Raw genomic sequence first — 20444 nt, forward strand, 5'->3', positions numbered from 1 at the left:
ACTCTGGGATGGTGTTTTAAAACACCAACCAGACTCTGTTGTAGTTTCAGGTGTCGACGAGGCTTACGAGATGGAGCCTGATTTCTATGATGACGAGGAGTTCTCCTACTTGCAACTCTTTGGTGGGTCTATGTAGACCTGGAGTTGCGTATCGGGGCTACAGGGATATGGATAAATGACATTACACTTCACCATTTTGAAATTTTGAGAACTATACATGTAATTTATTTAACCTAGCAACATGTTAATACTTTGGGGACTTACCACTTATATGTTTTATATACTTATCACAGTCTTCCGCTTGCGTAATTTAATTGTCCCTGGAGTATGATATGCTGATTTAGTGTAATCTCATTCATGTTTGATGTGCTAATATAGACAACATTTAATCATCATTATCTATGTTACATAAGTGATGCGTTGGAACTCGGGAGTTGGGCTCCTGCTCGACCCCTGATTTTCAAGGCGTTACAGTAACTCAACTCTCTCTCTCTCCCTCTATCTCCTTTTCTTTTCCCTCTACTTTTCAACTAGACTACTACTAGTCTACTATTAGTGTAAAGTGTGTAAGTGTGTGTGTAACTCTCTCTCTCTCTCTCTCTCTCTCTCTCTCTCTCTCTCTCTCTCCCCCAAGTCCCATCTCTTTAGTCTCTTTACTCTTAGAACCTAGTCTCTTGCTTTAGTTTACTTTTTAGTTTACTGTCTAGTTTCTAGTTACTTTTTAGTTTACTTTCTAGTTAATTTAGTTTACACACACCACCATCATAATGTCTTCTTCCCAATCTTCCTCTTTGAAACCCAAGTTGAATGACCCGGGTTGGAAGTATGGGCACTACTGTAGTGTTACGGAAAATACTCACATAGTATGTGAGTTATGTGGGTATGCGAGTTCCGGTGGCATTGCAAGGCACAAGCAACACCTTGCACATTTACCAGGGTCAAATGCAAAAGCATGCAACAAAATTACTCCAGAAATTCGAAGGGAGATCATGGAGTATATGAAAAAACAATCAAGAAAGAGATGCGATAGTGCCCTACGTGAGGAGGAATATCTGGAACAAGATGCATATGAAGATATAAATGTAGTTAATGTAGATGAAGCTAGTCCCACTCCCCCTACTTTGACAGGCCGATCTAGACCACAAGTACAACCAACGGTATCGAAAAAGCCCGAGGGCATGGACCCATGGATAGATGGTGTAGACCACACCCCGAGGATGTGATCGACCAAAGGGGTAGAGGAAAAGGGCCGGCTCAAACAACTTTAGAGAACCGATATAAATAAAGAGATAGGAAAACCAGTATTTAACATATTACTAAGTGGTTTTACCAAACCGGCATTGCTTTCAACACCGTTAAATCGAGAAGCTTCAAAGTAATGGTTGAGGCTATAGGTCAATTGGGACTTAGGCTTAAACTTCCTTCATATCATGAAATGAGGGAGACATGCCTAAAAACTGAAGTTGAATATACACAATCCTTCATAACTGAATATAAGAAATTGTGGAAAACATATGGTTGTTCACTAATGGCCGATGGATGGACCGATAGATCCGGTCGGTCTCTCATTAACGTTTCGGTAAATTGTCCAGTTAGGACAATGTTCTTGGAAGTCCGTGGATGCGTCGAGCCATTCACACATAGGAGGATATTTGTTTAACTTACTAGATAGTGTATTTGAAGAAATAGGTGAGGAATATGTTGTACAAGTAATTACAGATAACGCAGACTTGTATGTAATGGTCGGTCGTCTTCTTATGGAGAAGAGGCGACGTTTATTTTGGACCCCCTGTGCAGCCCATTGTGTTGATCTTATGTTAGAAGATATAGGTAGATTATTTATAAATGTGATTGCTAGGGCGAGAAGAATCACGGTCTTTATGTACAAACACGCCCTTCTTCTGAGTCGAATGAGAAAACACATTGGCGGTAACTTGCTACGTCCAGCAGTCACCTGTTTCGCTACAGCCTTTTTAACACTACAAAGATTACATGCAAAGAAATCAGAACTTAGAAGCTTTGTAGTGTCGACCGATTTTACAAGTGGGCCTTAGTTAAAGAAGGCTGAAGGGAAACAGGTTAAACGAATAATCCTTTCTCAAAGTTTTTGGACACAAGTGGTAAAGGCACTAAAAGCATCCAAGCCCTTAGTCACTGTATTGCGATTGGTGGACGGGGATGAGAAGCCTGCAATGGGCTACATATATGATGTAATGGAGAGGGCAAAAAATAAGATCATGGACCATTTTAACTATAGAGACCATGATTACAAGCCAATTTTAGATATTATAGATAGAAGATGGGGCAGCCAAATGTCATCCTCATTGTATTTAGTTGTTTACATCCTTAACCCAGCCTATTTATTCGCTTCTGCTGATCCATGTATATGGTTGGATTTATTGATGTCTTGGAAAGAATAATTCCAGATAGAAGAGAACATGATAAGATCTCAACTTTGCTGGACTTTTACACAAAAAGTGAAGGGATATTCTCAAGGGATATCGTAATAAGGCATCAAACAATGAAATTACCCAGTAAGTACTTCTATGAATGTCAGTCTTAGTGTACTCTTACAAATAGTTTTTCTACAAAGTGTCTCTAACCTACTTAAACTATTTTTCTCAGCTGACTGGTGAGCTGCCTATGAAGTGGACCCGAACAAGAAGGATCCAGCTCTAAAGAAGCTAGCTATGAATATTCTTGAACTCACGTGTTCTATCAGTGGTTGCAAGCGCAATTGGAGCACGTTCGAGGCGATAAGTTTAGACTGTTTAGTAATTATTTGTAAACTTTAAATTTTTAGTGGCCTAAGCTAAATTAATTACCTAAATAGCTAATGCCAAATGCTTTTTCTTTCTTGCAGATTTATACCAAGAAAAGGAATCGCCTTGAGCAAAAAAAGCTCAACGACTTGGTTTTCGTTCAATATAATCAAAAATTGCGAGAACGATTCCAAACCAGGAAAGAAAAGCCTGGTTTCTTTGACCCTATCTGCTTAGATGAGTTGGATGCAGATAACGAGTGGCTCGTAGAGACGGAGGACCCGGTATTTACTGGAGAGGAGCTAACATGGGCACAAGTTAAAGATGCCGCATACGGATCGACACCTGGTGAAGGTAATACCACTCGAAGGCGAAGGACGTGGGGGAGCCGGGGGGCGAGTAGTAGCCGTCAACCCATTGAAGAGATTGAGGAGATTGAAGAAGGAGATGGTGATAATGATGATCAAGCTGAAGATCATCCACGATTGGATGTTGATGAAGTATTAGTACGTACAAATGATGAAGAAACGGAAGAAGAAGAAGTATATGTGGAAGAAGGAGATGACTCGAATGATGATGGTGGTGGTGGTGGTGGTGGTAGACCTGGTGGTGATATGCCACAATGGCTACTAGATCAATGTATATAATTATTGATTAAATAAATAATAAATAAATAACTTCTTCATTTTGTTTACTAAGTGCGTTGATGTTGATTGTTGATGTATATCATGTAGTGTTGAATGTTGAATATTGATATTTCATATTTGTTAAATGTTAATTGTTAAGAAGTTAACTATATTGTAGAATGTAGTAGAATTGTTGATGAATGATGACTTAACTTAATATTTAATTCATTATGTAAAATTGTAAATGTAATTGGTTTTATTTTACTTAAATTAAATGTATTTCAAGGGCCAATGACATATAATAATTTTTTCTGATTTTTTCTAATTTATTTTTATTTTTTGAAAAATACAAAAAAAAAAAAAAAAAAAAAAAAGATCGCATATGCGATTGCGCGATCGCATATGCGCACACGCATATGCAATCGCACACGATCGCATATGCTATTCGACAACATTGACCGGGGCTATTGTTTTGTTGATGCCAAAGTGACCAAAGAGGTCACTTGAATGAAGCGCCCATATCGCAAGCTCTCGCAAGAAGCTTTTAGGAAGACACAGGCCCATATTATAGAATAAGTACCCATCATGCAGGCTATATCATAGGTACTTTGTGCCTGAGCTAGCAAAATGTTGAAAATACCTTCTCAAAATCATCATCTGCTTCATAGTCTCTTTTAAGTTCCTCAAACCTAACAATGAAAACCGATAAGGTAGACAATAAATGTGATTTTCGGCTAAGGGGCATCTACTACACTATTTTCTGTGACGGCATGATGCTTCAGGTTGAATGTGTACTCCTAGATATAAGCACTCCTCTTATCATGCCTTGTGCTTAATTTCTTCTGGGAATTCAAATAATGTGATGCCTCGTGATTAGAATAGGGCATAAACTCCCAATGAATGAGGTAATTATGCCAACATTTTAAAGCATGTACAATAACGTAAAACTCCTCATCGTATGTAAAATACTTTTTCATACCTCATTGAGGTTGTTCGCTAAAGAAGGCCATTGGATGTTAATGCAGGGGCATTTTCACACCAGGCTGGAGTGGGAGTGCTTGTGGGATGCAGGGGTACACTCGGGGTAGGCGGCTCGTGTGAGGCGGTACCCATATGATTTGGGGCCCACAAGGGGGGTTCGAGCGAGGTCCTAACCCATGAGATGTGGGGCCTAGGCTATGAGATAAAGTGATTGATTCGCCATGCTCTAACAGTTCGAGCTTTTAGAGCAAGTGGTTAATTGTCATGCATCAAATTGGTATCAAAGCGGGAGGTCTCGTGTTCGAGACTCCTCACCGGCGGTGATTAATACAGGGCATTTTCACACCGGGCTCGAGTGGGGTTGCTTGTGGGATGCAGGGGCACACTCGAGGTAGGCGGCCCGTGTGAGGCGGGTAGCTCGTGTGAGGCGGTACCCATGTGATTTGGGGCCCACGAGAGAGGTTCGACCAAGGTCTTAACCCATGAGATGTGGGGCCTAGGCTATGAGATAAAGGGATTGATTCGCCGTGCTCTAACAGTTCGAGCTTTGAGAGCAAGTGGTTAATTGTCCTGCATCAGATGTCCTTCCTAACTAACAACAGCTCCTATGCCTATGTGGGATGCATCACTGGCAACCTCAAATACCTTCTCAAAATCAGACAACCTGAAAATTGGAGCTTCCCTCATTTTTCACTTAATTTCCTCGTGATTAAAATAAAGCATAAACTCTCAATGAATGAGGTAATAATGTTAATGTTTTAAAGCCTATACAATAACGTAAAACTCCTCGTCGTATGTAAAATACTTTTTTTGTACCTCATTGACTTTGTTTGCTGAAGAAGGCCACTGGATGTCCTTCCTGACTAAGGGCAACTCCTATGCATATGTTAGATGCATCACAAGCAACCTCAAATACCTTCTCAAAATCAAAAAGCCCGAGAACTGGAGCTTCTCTCATTTTTCACTTAATTTCTTGAAATGCCTTTATTGCCACTTTGGTCCACTCAAATGGAATGACTTTCATACATTCAGTAATGGGTGTCATGATGGAACTAAAGTTCTTAAAAAACTTCGATAAAACATTATTAACCTATAAAAACCGCAAATCTCTTAAATAGTCATGAGAGCATGCCAGTCGACAAAAGCCCTTATCTTCTCAAGATCACCCTCGCGCTTTCTACTGAATGATGAACCCCATAAATTTCACACTAGAACTCATGAAGGTACACTTATTCAAATTGATGTAGAGTTTCTCCTGGCGTCTTATCACCTGCCAAATATGGATTAAATTATTTTTTCATGAATGACTATATATGAGGAAGTCGTCGAAGTAAACGACAATGAACTTGACTACAAATGGCAATAGAATTTGCGTCATCTCCCCACATGAATGTACTAAGTGCATTTTTCAAGCCTAAAGGGATGACTAGCCACTCATACAATCCATCATTTATTTCAAAAACAGTCTTTACTTCATCCCCAAAACGAATAATTTTCTAGTGAGACCCACTTCGCAAATCGATCTTCGAAAAATTTGTAGCATTCACCATCATGTTCAGCATGTCATTTGAGGCTTGGAATTGAAAATTGGTAATTTAGCATTACTGTGTTGATGGCACGGCTATCAACACACATCTGCCAATTGGCATCCTTCTTTAGTCTTAACAATGTCGGCATGAGACATGGGCCAAGGCTGTCACAAACGAAACCCGTGGCCAATAATTCCTCCGCCTGTCAAGGAAGCTCTGCATGCTCTGTCGAGTTCATTCAATTTGCTAAGAGATTTGGTAATGACACTCTGGTTACCAAATCAATCACTTGTTGAATGTTGTGTGTGGGAGAAAGCTCACTAGGTAGTTCGTAAGGGATCGAATCCTGATATTGGGACAGAATGTCCTAAATTCCAAGTGGTTGGACAACATTACTAGTTAGATCAGTCTTGAACTCAAATCCTACTAGAGCATACATGATTCTCTGTTCTCAACTTTCTTCCACAAACCAAGCCATACTCAACACCATGAAAGCCAGCTTTGCTTCTTCAGGTTTGTCATAGGGTTGTGAGTGATGGGCCTTCCTTTATGTACCTTTATACATAAAGTTGTGCACGCATTCTTAGAATCCTTATGAGTCACATTCTTGTCGTATATCCACGAGCGCCCCCAATAATATGAGCGACTTTCATTAGAATGATGTTACACTAAAGTGATTCTTCGTAATGACCCAAGGTGAAGCTCACTAAACACCGCTTGGTCATGAGGATGAATGTGTCATTCACCCACGCATCTTGTATGACTTGGAATGCTTTTAAGCTTTCAACTTCAACTTGTCCACCACACTTTCATATTGCTACCTCCATCAACAATGACCTTGATAACTTTTCCACCACATAATACTCGTGTATATGGAAAATATTAGTTCTTAACCAATCTTCTTGGGCCTCCTTTTTTAGTGTTGTCAAAATCCTCCTAACCACCAATAATAACTTGTTTTCGCTATGGTCGTCTATGCCTTCCTCTATTTCCTAATCATCATCTTCTGGATTGCTTTCATGTTCACCTTTCACTTGATTTTCAACAAAGTTCTCTTTACACCATCTTACCCTTATATCCCTAACAAAACTAGAGATTGCATGAGGAACATACTGTTGCATAATGTCCACGACCACCACACTCGAAATAGGTGTTGGTCGACCTCCCCTAAATTGTTGCGACAGGATTTTCATTTGTGTCAACCTTTTGGGAAAGAGGATTAGAGGCAAAGTTTTGGCCAATTTTGAAAATAACAAAGGGGTATGACTGGTTGCAGACGCGTTGTGGAGCCACTAGCAGAGGGCAGGTGGATGTATAGCCCCCGACTTGAGGACTATTGCATCTTGTCGCCAACTTTTGCTCATGCACATTTTAGGCCATCCAGTACACTTCTCCACATTGTTGAGCCGAACGATCACTAGTTCTTGTTGCATATTGAATTGCAGTCCATTGCAATAACGCGTCCCTTGTTACTTTCCCATCTTTGATTGACGGCAACGAATCACTAATTCACAATGACGTTGAGTAAATTCCTCCACAGTCACATTGTCTTGCCATAGTGTGAGAAGCTGCTAGAAGGAAGTTGTCTGATAATCCAGTGGTAGAAACATCTAGTTCAATCTCGTGTTCATTTCCTCATAATTGCCTATGGAAGGAGAGCCGTATCAATGTAAGTCTTTACCAATAGTATCACCAGTGTTAGGTCACATCCTTAAGTTTCAAGGCCACAAAACATACATTGACGGCTTCTTCCATTTCATAACAGCAAAAAAATATTATCCATTGACTTTAGACAATCATTAAACACCTTAGATTACTATCATGATCCCAAATCCCAATCTTGACATGCTTGGCGAGATCCGCAGTGCAAACATTCCACCCTCTTTCAGGATTAATTTGGGCAGGCCTCCTGGAGGTTGTTCATCCCTCTTGTTCCTTGTTGCACATGGCAATGTTGTTGGATCCCATAGCTTGACTCACACTCCTCGTGGAAATCACAATTTTGGCCAAGATACCTTAGGTCAATATTCCTGGATTCCAAGTCTCCCTCAAGGTCATCTATGGATGTTTGACTGTTCAGATTGACTCCCTTTCTTGGTTCTTCAAGAACAGTAACCCGTCCTTCCAGAGTATCTACTCTATTTGTGAAACGAGCCTCCATATTGTCCAACCGTTTTGCAATCAAATCAACCACTCGGTCGATACAATCCCAACTTGAGGTTCAATAGCTATCCCACGATTATAAGTCACCCATCCTTTAATGCTCATATGACAGCAAATCTATGCAAAACATGTGAGAATAGTTTTAGGTGTTTTTTTTTTTAGAGGAATTTTAGAGGAAGAAAAGGGAAAGTTTTTTTAATATACAAGGGGATCGGAAAAGTTTTGGGAATGTTAAGTGTATAATGGATTATGGGTTGTTTACTGGTTAAATAAAGGGAAAAGTTTGGTACTCTGTGGGATAGAAATAGGGTAACAGCTTCGATGAGATAGAGGTTGCATACGGTGTGTGGTGGAAGGACTGAATAATAAGCTAATTTGGGGTATTAGCGATATAAGGGAATTTCATAAAGGGACCTTAGAAAAACATCACAATGTATCAATATATCACGATATATTGGTGATACATTGCCATATTTTATGCAATGGTGTCAAAAGATAATTTCAATATTTAAATCACTGCACGGAACAACTAGTCAGCAACAACATGTCCATGACCAATCTATTGGGAATCATGGGGTCCTCTATATTTGATTCTTTTGTCACCTAATGAGAATTCAAAACATCGAATGGGCTAATTTGGGAACAATTGAATGAGGAAAAAATAAAAAATAAAAAAGATTGGAGTTCCTTATTTCTATTTAGAAATAGCCCTAACAGCAAGCCATGGATAGCTGGTCGCAACACAACTTTACCCAAATCCAAAGAGGCCCTTAGGGTGGGAAGGCACAAGATTATGCATGTGTGCACAAGGTTAAGGCCTTCAGTTGTAGGGGGGCTATAGCCCTAACAGCAAGCCATGGATAGCTAGTCGCAACACAACTTTACCCAAATCCAAAGAGGCCCTTAGGGTGGGAAGGCACAAGATCATGCATGTGTGCACAAGGTTAAGGCCTTCAGTTGTAGGGGGGCTGGCTTCAACGTGGGCATCTGTTGTGGCACAGCACAAAAGTAATAGGTGCAAAAACTATAACCCGTGACAAGTTGTGTCCAAATAATAATGTCGCTTCTGATAGTATTATAGCAAATGGTAGGCCTCTTATGCCAGCATATAGAGGTAAGTTGCAATTGGAATGGAAGACCAACACGGATTTAATGTCAGTGCTGTTGTACAAATAGCTAGCATTGCCTGGAACTCTACATCGAGATGCTTTCGCGAGCATCAATCATTGGGAAAGGATTATCATGCAAATAGAATTATAAAGGAAATTTTTAGAATGAATCTAAAGAAATTCATTCTATGATGGGGGATTATAACGTACCAATGCAAAAGGCCCTGCAAAGTGTCCTAATGCATCCATTTGCACAAGTAGGGTCCATGACAGTCCAAACCATTGATCTGATGTGCCCTAGCATGGATAAGCTAGTCCACGAACTTGGAACATCCGACCCCTCTAATTCTTGCCTTTTCTCCGGACCTTTGTTGTATTCTTTCTTAATCTACTGATCAAAGGGTAATAATCTTCCAATCTGGTAGGAATTTGGGGCATCCCCTGTCCATGGTGTGGCTAATCAAATCAATGGTATGTTTAAAGGATTATTATTTCAACCATACTGATGAAACGGGTTTTAATCTTCCAATCTGGTAGGAATTTTGGGGCATCCCCTGTCGATTGTGGGGCCAATAAATTCGACGGTCTGGATGTAACCGAATCATGATGCATCAATTGTATGGTAGACAGGGTAATCATTTTAACCATACTGATCAAATAATTTTTAATTTTCCAATCTGGTAGGCATTTTTGGGGTATCCACCATCGATGATGGGACCAATCAAATCAACAGCCTAGATCACCAAACCATGAAACCCCAATTGGGATTATCAGGACACTATTAAAATCCTAATGAATCATGACCCTACAATCCCTCCAATTTCGACATCCAAAAGAAACCCCATGTCTTGCCTTTTTCTTCTTTCTTTTTTAATAACTGGAGAAGAACGGATTTGTAGATAAAAGAGAGGTTTGTGATGAAACATGAAAATGGTGTTTGGAGATTCCCAGTATTTGAAGAAAATGGATATTGGAGGAGCATGTAGTTTGAAGAATGGAAGGAAATTCACCTCATAATCTTCCATGCCGGGACTCTTCTCGCTCGTGAAAAGGGGATCGGAGTGCTCCATACCGGGGAGCGGATTATCTGAGTACGAGGTAACCGCTTGGTGAGTAAGTGCCTGACCGTGCGGCCCACCACCTCGATATATTTGTTGCATATCCACCCGTTTTGCCCGATCATTTTATGAGAAAATTACCACCGTACGACCCACTTATGGCCCATTTACCTTTTGAAGCCCACTTCTTTTTACCTCACCAGAATAAGCCCCAGCTGTACGGATGCCTTCCCAAAGGTCGAAAATGCCCCTCCTATATACGACCCACCTTATTAACTCTGCCTGCCGTGTCTTCACCCCCCAAAAAACCTGGTTTTTTCTTCTTTCCTCTCGGTGATCCTTTATCCTAACTGTAGATTATCATTTTTTGATTACTCCTCCCCCTTTGAAACTGTCCACCCTAGCAATAAAACCCTCCTTTTACCGCTTTCTTCTTTTCCCTTTATCTCATCGAGAATACACACCCCACACACGTCCTTTTTGACTTTTTTGAGCCCAAAATAGGATGAAAAATTGTCCCCCCATCTAAGAAGCTTCAAATGGTAGATATATTCAAATCCCTACTTTCTTTTTGTGGACCCCATTGTATATTATCATATATATGTGCACCGTCCACAATCCATTTTCATTTTTAAAAAATATTAAGCTTTATTTTGTGGACCCCACTGTATATTATACTATATATGCGCACGGTCCCTAATTCATTTTCATTGTTTAAAAATACTGAATGATATGGCATATCCTGATAAATGAGCAAAATCAAGACTCCAATGGCCCACATTAATGGTTTTTTAAACAAAGAATGAAATGGGATGTGAAACTAAACGAAGACAATGAAAGAGACTGAGCACCGACCAAGTTAACAGACCGAGGACCCACTAAGTTATTGATGAAGACCGTGAATTGAACTAAAATGACTGTGAACTGAGCTAAAATGAGCGTGAACTAAGCTAAAATGATCGTGAACTGAGCTAAAATCACCATGAACTGAGCTAAAATCACTGTGAACCGAGTTAAATTGAATGTGAACTAACTTAATTCCAGTCATTCCCCGTCATTTCACGGTCAATTCCCTTCACTTCATGGTCATTTCTAATCATTTCATGGTCATTTTCGGCATTCCCCTTCACTTCACGGTCAATTCCATGCATTTCACGGTCAATTCACTTCACTTCACGGTCATTTCCATACATTTCACGGTCATTGCCGGTAATTCCCTTCACTTCACGGTCAATTCCATGCATTTCACGGTCAATTCACTTCACTTCACGGTCATTTCCATACATTTCACGATCAATTCCCTTCACTTCACGATCATTTCCAATCATTTCATGGTCATTGCCAGTCATCCCCCTTCACTTCACGGTCAATCCATGCATTTCATGGTCAATTCGCTTCACTTCACGATCATTTCCATGCATTTCACAGTCAATTCGCTTCACTTCACAGTCATTTCCATACATTTCACGGTCATCGAGCAGGAGCCCAACTCCCGAGTTCCAACACATCACTTATGCAATATAGATAATGATGATTAAATATTGTCCGTAATAGTGCATTAAACATGAGTGGGATTATACCAAATCGACATATCATACTCCAAAGATAGTTAAATTTACGCAAGTGGAAGACTGTGACAAGTATATAAAACGTATAAGTGATCATTAGTCTTCAGAGTATGAACATGATACCAGGTTAAATAATTACATATAAAATTCTAAAATATACAAAATGGTAAAGTGTAATGTCATCTAGTCCATATCTCTATGGCCTCGGTGAGGCAACTCAAGGTCTACGTAGACCCGCTGATATGGAAGTATGACTACTCCTCCTCCTCGTCCACGCTTGCTTTATCAAGCGCATCGAACTCCATGATCCCTGCATTTAAGATAGGTCCTGGTTGGTGTTTTAAAACACCATCCCAGAGTGGGAGTGAGTGATCAACTTAGTGGAGCTATAAGGCAAAGGTTAACATGCTATCAATTCAGTCAAGCAGTAATGATAAAGCAATATAACAATCATATCCTAAGTACTCTGATTAATGTAAGGATGATATGTGTTAATGATGCATGCCCTCGCCTGCACTCCCCCTGCGATATCATCTCACGATCGTGGCATACACCCATTCCTCTGTGCTCAATTCCAACGCCAAAGGCACATGCAAATGCGATGCATGTGCGTAATTAGCCAAACCCCATTCTCGGCTCCCAACGTCCATTCGCCAAGTTCCGATCCTGGGATGCTACGAGGAGGATTTTCAACATCAATTTGATAAGCATAACCAAAGATATAACCCACAAACAACAACCAAAAACTCCATCACATTTTCACTATGATCAAAAACTTTTCAAGTACAATGAGCATAAAGGAAAATACAATGACAATAAACAAAAAGCTCCAAGGTGATCTGCAAAGCGCTGCTGCGCTCCAACGTCACCTGCACGCAACGGTCATGCATAAGCTTATGGAAAGCTTAAAGGGTGGTAAAAGTGTATGCGTAAGGTAGTAGTTATGCAGTATCAGAGTAATGCGAAATATGCTGATGAATCCATGAATGCCATGAGTCGTATCAAGGCTATGCAATGCGAGGCATGGATGATGTCGGCCATACCAAGGCCATGCGGTGTGGAATGCAACTCAAGCATGCAAATTCTCATCTAAGTCCACATATCAATACTGTATCTCTAGAATATCACAGAAGTCTAGCACACTCCAAACCAGATTGTCGCCCCATCGCGCGCAATAAGGTGAGTGGAAAAAACTTCACTATCCGCCTACCAATATCGGGCTCACTCGTCAATAGCGGACCCATTCCTCGAGCTAGTCGAATCACTAGCTTTGCCCCCTCCTCTTGGGCGGGTAAGGCCGCACCCCCTTCCAACCGACCACGACACAGTGGAAAGCGCAACCGTCTGGTAATCAGCACTCGGCGTTCATGCACCCACTCGGTCTAGACGTTGGTGCAACCTCTTGGTACCATAAGGGTTTAAGGACTTTCATCCAGGGATATCTATAGCACCCCATGTAGAACAAGATTTTCGGTATCCAATCCTGCCAACCACGGTACGCTTATGGAGGCTACGGCCCTGATGTCGTTAGGGTGTACAGTACCATATCACACAATGCGAATGCATGAATCACACTATCCAGTCATGCAGCAGTCCTGCGCGTATCGTGCGCTCATGTAGGGCAGCACCGCCTATCCGGGAGCCCATAAATAATCTGCCCGAAGGCATATGCTATGATCAGTCACTTCTCATATCAAGCATACATATGATGCGTATGATCGTGAATCATGGGACTATACTAAGCATGTTATATGGTAATGGATGCAGTTCATAACGAAGATGGGCTTAGACGGCCTACACATTACATGTACAGGCCTATCAATGAGCCCTAGGGAGAGTCATAATGTGGACATTTAACCAACACTATACTTGCAATGTGGACGTCAAACCAACATTACTCCCAAGGCATAGCCCGTCGTAAACATCATTACATAAACCATGTTGGGATCACACATTGCAATGGACCTTAGGTACATCCCATTGGGCCTTAAATACATCAAATGGGCCATATCATATGGGCCTTATATTCATCAAGTGGGCCACATCAATGGGCCGCACCAATGGGTCTTATGTACATTGCAATGGGCAATAACCCATGGGCCTTAGAATACATCAAAATGGGCCTCGTGACATGGGCCTTATATATATATCAGATGGGCCACACCAACGGCCACAATTACATCAATATGAGTCCCATCTCATGGGCCTTAGGTGTATCAAATGGGCCACACCAATTGGACCCCATATGTACACCAAATGGGCCTCAACCCATAGGCTCCAATACATCTTAATGGGCCTTAACCCATGGGCCACAAATACATCAAATGGGCCTTAACCCATGGGCCACAAATACATCTAATGGGCCTTACAACATGCCAAGGTGGGGTCCACTTGGACTATGGATCTGGCTCATTCTCTAACCCCTGATATAAAATGAGCATTTAAAATGGTTGAGTGGATGGGATGCAGCACATGCATCATGGTGGGTCCCACTGTCATTGGACTGAGTGGATAGAACACATGCATCACCGTGGGTCCCACTAATAAAATGTATACATCATGGAGGGTTCCACCGTCCACAGCCGTGGACGGTGTGGCAACACATACAATAATGGTGGGTTCCACGTGTGTGGCCCACCATAATGTTTTCCTGCCATCCAACCTGTTGATAAGGTCACACAGACCTGAGTGAAAGGAAAAACACAAATTTCATCTTGACCCAAAACTTCTGTGGCCCACAAAACAGTTTCAATGGTAGAAATTTAATATTACTGTTTCCTGCAGTATGGGCCACCTGAGTTGTGGATGGAACTGAAATTTGGAGGGGGCCCACTGCTAGGAGTGGCCCACCTCGTGAACGGGTTGGATGACAAATAAACATCAAGGTGGGGCCCACGACTAGAGCCGTGGGTTGCAGTCCATCCGCCCGCCCGTCGCACACAGCAGCAAGCGCTGCCTGTAGGTGAGTCGTGCCGCTATATATATATATATATATATATATATATATATATATATATATATATATATTGAAATCTTGGTCACCAATCTACGTATCCACAAAGCAATCAAAGCCAACCACTTTTGCTTTTAATGTAGTCAATAAGCTCCTCCTGCGACTCAATGCATCCACTACCCGATTGTATAGAAAAATCTGGGGGACTTTAAATGGTGGAGATCACGTTTGCCAAGGTATGGCCCACCAGATGATCCAATCACCTCATTTTTTGGCTCAATGCCTAAAATGAGTTGGTATATAGGATAGCCGATGTGTATTGAATACATGCATCAAGGTGGAGCCTACATGAGCGGGCCACCCATAAGCTTGGAAACAAGCTGATATTTGTGTTTTCCCTTTTTGTCTAGCGTCCAGGGACTCTGGACGGTTTGGCCTTACACATGCATTTGAAGTGGGCCCTACTTAGGTGGGCCACCTCATGGAGGATGGTGTGGATACAACATACACAAAGTGGGCCTCACTTGTAGATGGTTTGGATAGAATACATGCCTCATGGTGGGGTCCATTCAAGTGGGCCACACAATCATATCATGATCTCATAAAAGAAAATGAAATAGAGAGGGAGAGAGAGATAGAGAGTGGGACACGCATGATGGAGGGACCCCGGCACTATGGGCCCTCCCTTCAATGATCTACAACATAAATCAAGTGGGCCATTACATGCGGGCCCATTAAATCGAAATCCAACGGTGGAGATCCCTTCTCCATTAAAATAGACGGTCTAGATGACCCTAAGTATGCAAGAAAAATAAACATCATGATGGGGTCCATGGAGAATGGCCCCATCATGGAATGATCATGATGATCCAAGTGGGCCATCGGCCACATCTTAGGGTCTAAAGTGAGATCCAAACAATTGATCGGTTGGCCTCACTTGGCCCATCATAAACACATGAAAATTTAGCCTATGACACACCCACCGCTTGATCTTCTTGCTCCCTTGGCTCCCTTAGCTCCTTAGCTTTGATTCCAACGGAGGAGTTGAGGTTTGGATGGTTGAGATGGGAGATGAAAGGGTAGGAAAGGTGGGCCATACTTGTAGCTTGGAAGATATGGGGAGAGGCTTGAACGTGTGGTGGTTTCTTTCTTGCTTGGGAATGGTTTGAAAAAAATGAGAAAGAGAGTTGTAAAGAGAGAGAGAGAGAGAGAGTGATAGGTGATGGAGTGATGGATGGGGTGAGTGATGGGTGTAAGAGATTTCTTTGACTTTTGAGGGTTTTGGTGTAAGAAAGGTATGGGCTTGTAAGAACTTTTTGACTTTTGTGGTTGCTTGGGAATTGGTGAAAGGTAATGTGTACTTGACATGTACTTGACATGATGGGATTGATGGGTTAATTGATTGATGTGACAAGTCATAGAGATTCTCTCGGGTTTTGCAACACCGGCATTTTCCTCGCACTGAACGCTGGCCCACATCTCTCGACCAGGGTATCGCCTCGGCGCGCGAGTTGCGGCATCGGAACCGCGGCGATGGCACGGTCGCTATGGTATAAGTCTTGGGTTGAGTCGACTCAGATTGACAGCGTGTGAATCAGGGTCACACATAAATACCGGTTAAGGATCAAAGGTTGCTGAAATTCGACCGGAAAGACCGCGAAAGTCTATGGAATGGTCATAGCATGCACCCCTTCCTCTGTGCTCAACTCCAACACCAAAGGCACATGCAAATGCGGTGCATGTACGTGATTAGCCAAGTTCTTAATTAGATATATAGCAGGTTTGGGAATCTAAGGTACCTCTCTTTATATAATTGACCCAAACAATGATCCATTTAGGGTCGTCAATCCTAGTTAATCTCATACGATAGCAGTCTCTAGGTTGCTACGGGAGGCTCGTCACCATCAACACAAGCTTAGTTTATACTCTTGTTGTTACGTAAAGGCTCGTTGCCTTAGTGTAGTCCTAATGTATACTCGATGTCACTACGAGAGGCTTGTCACCTAATCGCAGTCCAACGGCTCGAATAAAGTGTCTCATACCATCATATTCGGCTCACGAGTTTGGTTTGCTCACTAGATACTATAGGGAGGCTCGTCGCCCCGGTGTAGGCCGACAGCTCAACCACGGTGTTCCATACCACTATGCCCGGCTCATGAGTCTTAGTGGATCAAGGTACCAAGGTTAAACGGGCTTTACATTGGTAAGTGGGTATCTTAGATTCAAGCAGTAGCGTCCATACATGGTGAACATACATTAGGCCAATTGGGTTACTCGACAAGATCGACTAGTACGAGCGCACGTTGAATTAATTGACAAGGAGCGCGTAAACACTCCTCATGGCCTAACCACTGTTGATAATCACCATACGACTTGGATTCATCGAACGTATCCGTCATGGATTGTATACCGTTACCGATTACCTGGACTACATCGTAGCCCCAATCACACTCCACACAATAGCATTCATATGTGATAGACAAAGACAACATATGACAACCAATTTCAGTTTTAAAATCATATTAGCATTTCAACAAACAGATAATGTACATGTTATTATACATAGGCATTTCATCCATAAATCATATACTAGTAAGATAGGTTACATAAAGGAAACTGTAACCATAGATAAGGGGATTGAGAATCCTATCTCAATGCCCTCATTAAATACATTACAACAAGCATTTTCTCATTCAGACATTTTATCAAACACTTAGCCTACACATATCACATACATGTAATAAATTAGTTAAAACACATATTATAGCAAATCCTTCCACATAGGAGTTGCCACACATACAACAATCATGTACGCCGAAACAACAATCATGGCAAGCACAAATCATAATTCCATATTCATACAAATATTTCAACAAACACCTGTAATGCATTAAAATCAACATAGTTTACATATATGTGTAATATACGGAAAACAACGTATCTAAGCACATGTGATAGCAATCAAGTTAGTCATAAATCATTACTAACATTGAAAGCCTTGAAAACCATAACCTAAACGTTTATAGTCCGCACCTTTCGCCGATAAACTTGTATCGAACTCAGTTCGAACGCTAAGTCTTTGTCTACGGCACAACGACAACCTATAACATGAAATAGGTTAGTTATTTCACCATTTACTCTACCTGAATACCTAAAATAGGTTAGGGTTAGGATTTCTTACCCAACAATGGAATCATAATCGCTGGTGTAGTGACACGAGAGAGGTGATTCAGCACAGAGCGGTGGGATCGAATTCCAGGAACTCTCTCTCACTTCTCCTCACTCTCTCTCATCTCTTTCCTTCTCTTTTCTCTCTTCTCTCTCCTAGAGTTTAGAGAATTTGTATGAAATAAGAGAGGGGTGGCTTAAGGTCCTTATATAGGCCTAATCGATGAAAATGGCCCCAAGGCTATGGTATACTTAGGTTATAGCCAAAGAGTGGCTATTTCGGTCAAACGGAGCTCATCCGGTGTCCTATTTCCTACATACGGTCGGAATAAGTTCCTTGACATTGGATCTAGGTCAAGTTAAGTTTTTGCTTTAATCAGATTTATAGATCGACCGTGGAGGATCAATTTCAGTTCAACGGTCATCGTTACTTGATCAGGGCCACAAGTACACTGATATGTGTTGGAAAATTTTCCTGATCCAAGGGTGTAATTGGGTCAGAATCTGACGGTCAGAATCCTTAGATTTGGCCTGCAAGCGAATGGCTCAATTCACTTAAGTTTCAGTTCACTTCCTAAAGATATTCGCGTTTCTCATACACTTCGCTCCGGGCTCAAGTTGTGCGTTTCTGGATGCTATTAGGACTTGATTTCTGAGATGGTTGTCAAGCCCAATAAGACAGTCATAAGTGTATAGTTTCATGTTAATCAGACTTTCAACGCGCGGTCCAGGTCTGAAACAGAGTTTTAAGGTACTTCCGAGACCAACTGGGTTTTGAGATTAATCCTAGATTTCTAGGCAACGTGGCGTTCACGATCCTACTAGTTTTGGGTCTTACAGATCGTATAGAAAGTTGTTCAAGCTAATCTGACATTTAATTCAGTTTAACACTTAATTAATTTTTATCTAATTTCTAAAGGATTTGGTCCTTAGTGATTTCTGCCCGAGGTGGTACTCGAATCTTTGTACGGATTTTTCCAAGACGTTACAATCTGCCCCCTTAAAGAAAAATTTCATCCTCGAAATTAGTACCTTTTCGTACTTCTCAAAAATCTGAGGGTAGTTCTTGCAGACTTCGGCTTTTGTTTACCAAGTAGCCGTGTGTCCACAAAACCTTCACAAGTGAAATCACTTTACTGCGTAGCACCTGTTCCTTCCTATCTAGAATACGCGTCGGTCGCAGTATATAAGTAGCATCCTTACTCAACTACACCTGCTCCTACCTGATAATGTGGAAAGGATCAAGAACGTATTTCTTCAGCATAGATACATGAAATATGTTGTGCATGCCTATGAGTGATGTGGGCAAAGTAAGGCGGTACGCTACCACACCCACTCCATCTAGTATCTGGAATGGGCCAATGAATCTCGGCGTGAGCTTCCCTTTCTTTCCAAACCGAAGAAAAAACTTTTAGGAACACATGGTCTCCGACCTCAAACTCTAACTGTCGCTGCCTCGTATCGGCATAGCTCTTCTGTCTACTCTGTGTCGCCAGAAGTCGATGCCTGATAATGTCGATCTTCTTTGAGGTCGCCTAAACTAACTCTGGGCCATTCAGGCTCTTCTCGCCAACCTCTGCCCAGCAATGCGGTGCTCGACATGGACATCCATACGCCATGCCAATGCTTGCTTGAAAGCTGATGTTGTAAACGAAATCTGTATAAGGAAGACAGTCATCCCAACTGTCTTTAAAATCTAGCACCCATGCCCGCAATATATCCTCTACGACCTGATTGACCCGTTTCGTCTGCCCATCCGTCTGTGGGTGGAACGCAGTACTAAACTTCAGTTTCACCCCCATTGCTTCCTGCATACGAGTCCAGAAGATAAATGTGAATCGCATGTCTCGATCCGACATAATCTTTATAGGCACTCCATGCAGACGTACTATCTCCTTGATGTAGAGCCTGGCCAAATCATCTGCTGTGTTTGAAACTTTAATATGGAGAAAATGAGCCGATTTCATCAATTGGTCCACAATCACCTAAATAGAGTCATGTCCCTTCCTTGTCTTCGGTAAGCCCGAAATGAAATCTATAGATATGAAATTTCATTTCCATTCAGCTATATGCATGGGCTGAAGTAATCCAGGAGGTCGGTGATGCTCGACCTTGACCTGCTGGTACGTGAGACAATGAGACACATAATCTGCTATGTGGGCCTTGATGTTGTCCCACCAGTTCGAATGCTTCACATCTCGATACATCTTTGTACTACCAAGATGCATCACTATTTTCGAATTGTGACTAGCTTTGAGAACTTCCTTTCTCAAGTCATGAAGATTTGGGACACATAGGCGGCCACGATAACGTAAAACCCCATCTAACCCAACTCTCCATTCTGAGTCTTCATCGTCGTTAACTCACTTTCTTAACTCTGTCAACCCTTCATCTTCCTTCTGAGGCACAATGATTCGGTCATAAATAAGTGGCTGAACCCAAATATGTGCAATGCTCTGGCGATGGACGTCCTTAAGCACAGGGTTGATCATAACACCTTATTAACTTCTCAGAACTCAATCCTAAA

General features: G+C 41.7%; 1 protein-coding gene across 1 annotated transcript in view; it reads right to left on the minus strand.

The window, feature by feature from the left end:
* The window catches only part of LOC131253389 (uncharacterized), a 33264-nt gene extending 22934 nt beyond the window's left edge, over positions 1-10330 (minus strand). Inside the window, exon 1 of the mRNA XM_058254348.1 lies at positions 10181-10330. Within this exon, the coding sequence (XP_058110331.1) occupies positions 10181-10330 (150 nt within the window). The remainder of the gene's footprint in view (positions 1-10180) is intronic.
* Positions 10331-20444: the final 10114 nt, after the last annotated feature.

This window comes from Magnolia sinica, chromosome 8 (assembly GCF_029962835.1).
Source record: "Magnolia sinica isolate HGM2019 chromosome 8, MsV1, whole genome shotgun sequence".
NCBI classification, from domain to species: Eukaryota; Viridiplantae; Streptophyta; class Magnoliopsida; order Magnoliales; family Magnoliaceae; genus Magnolia; species Magnolia sinica.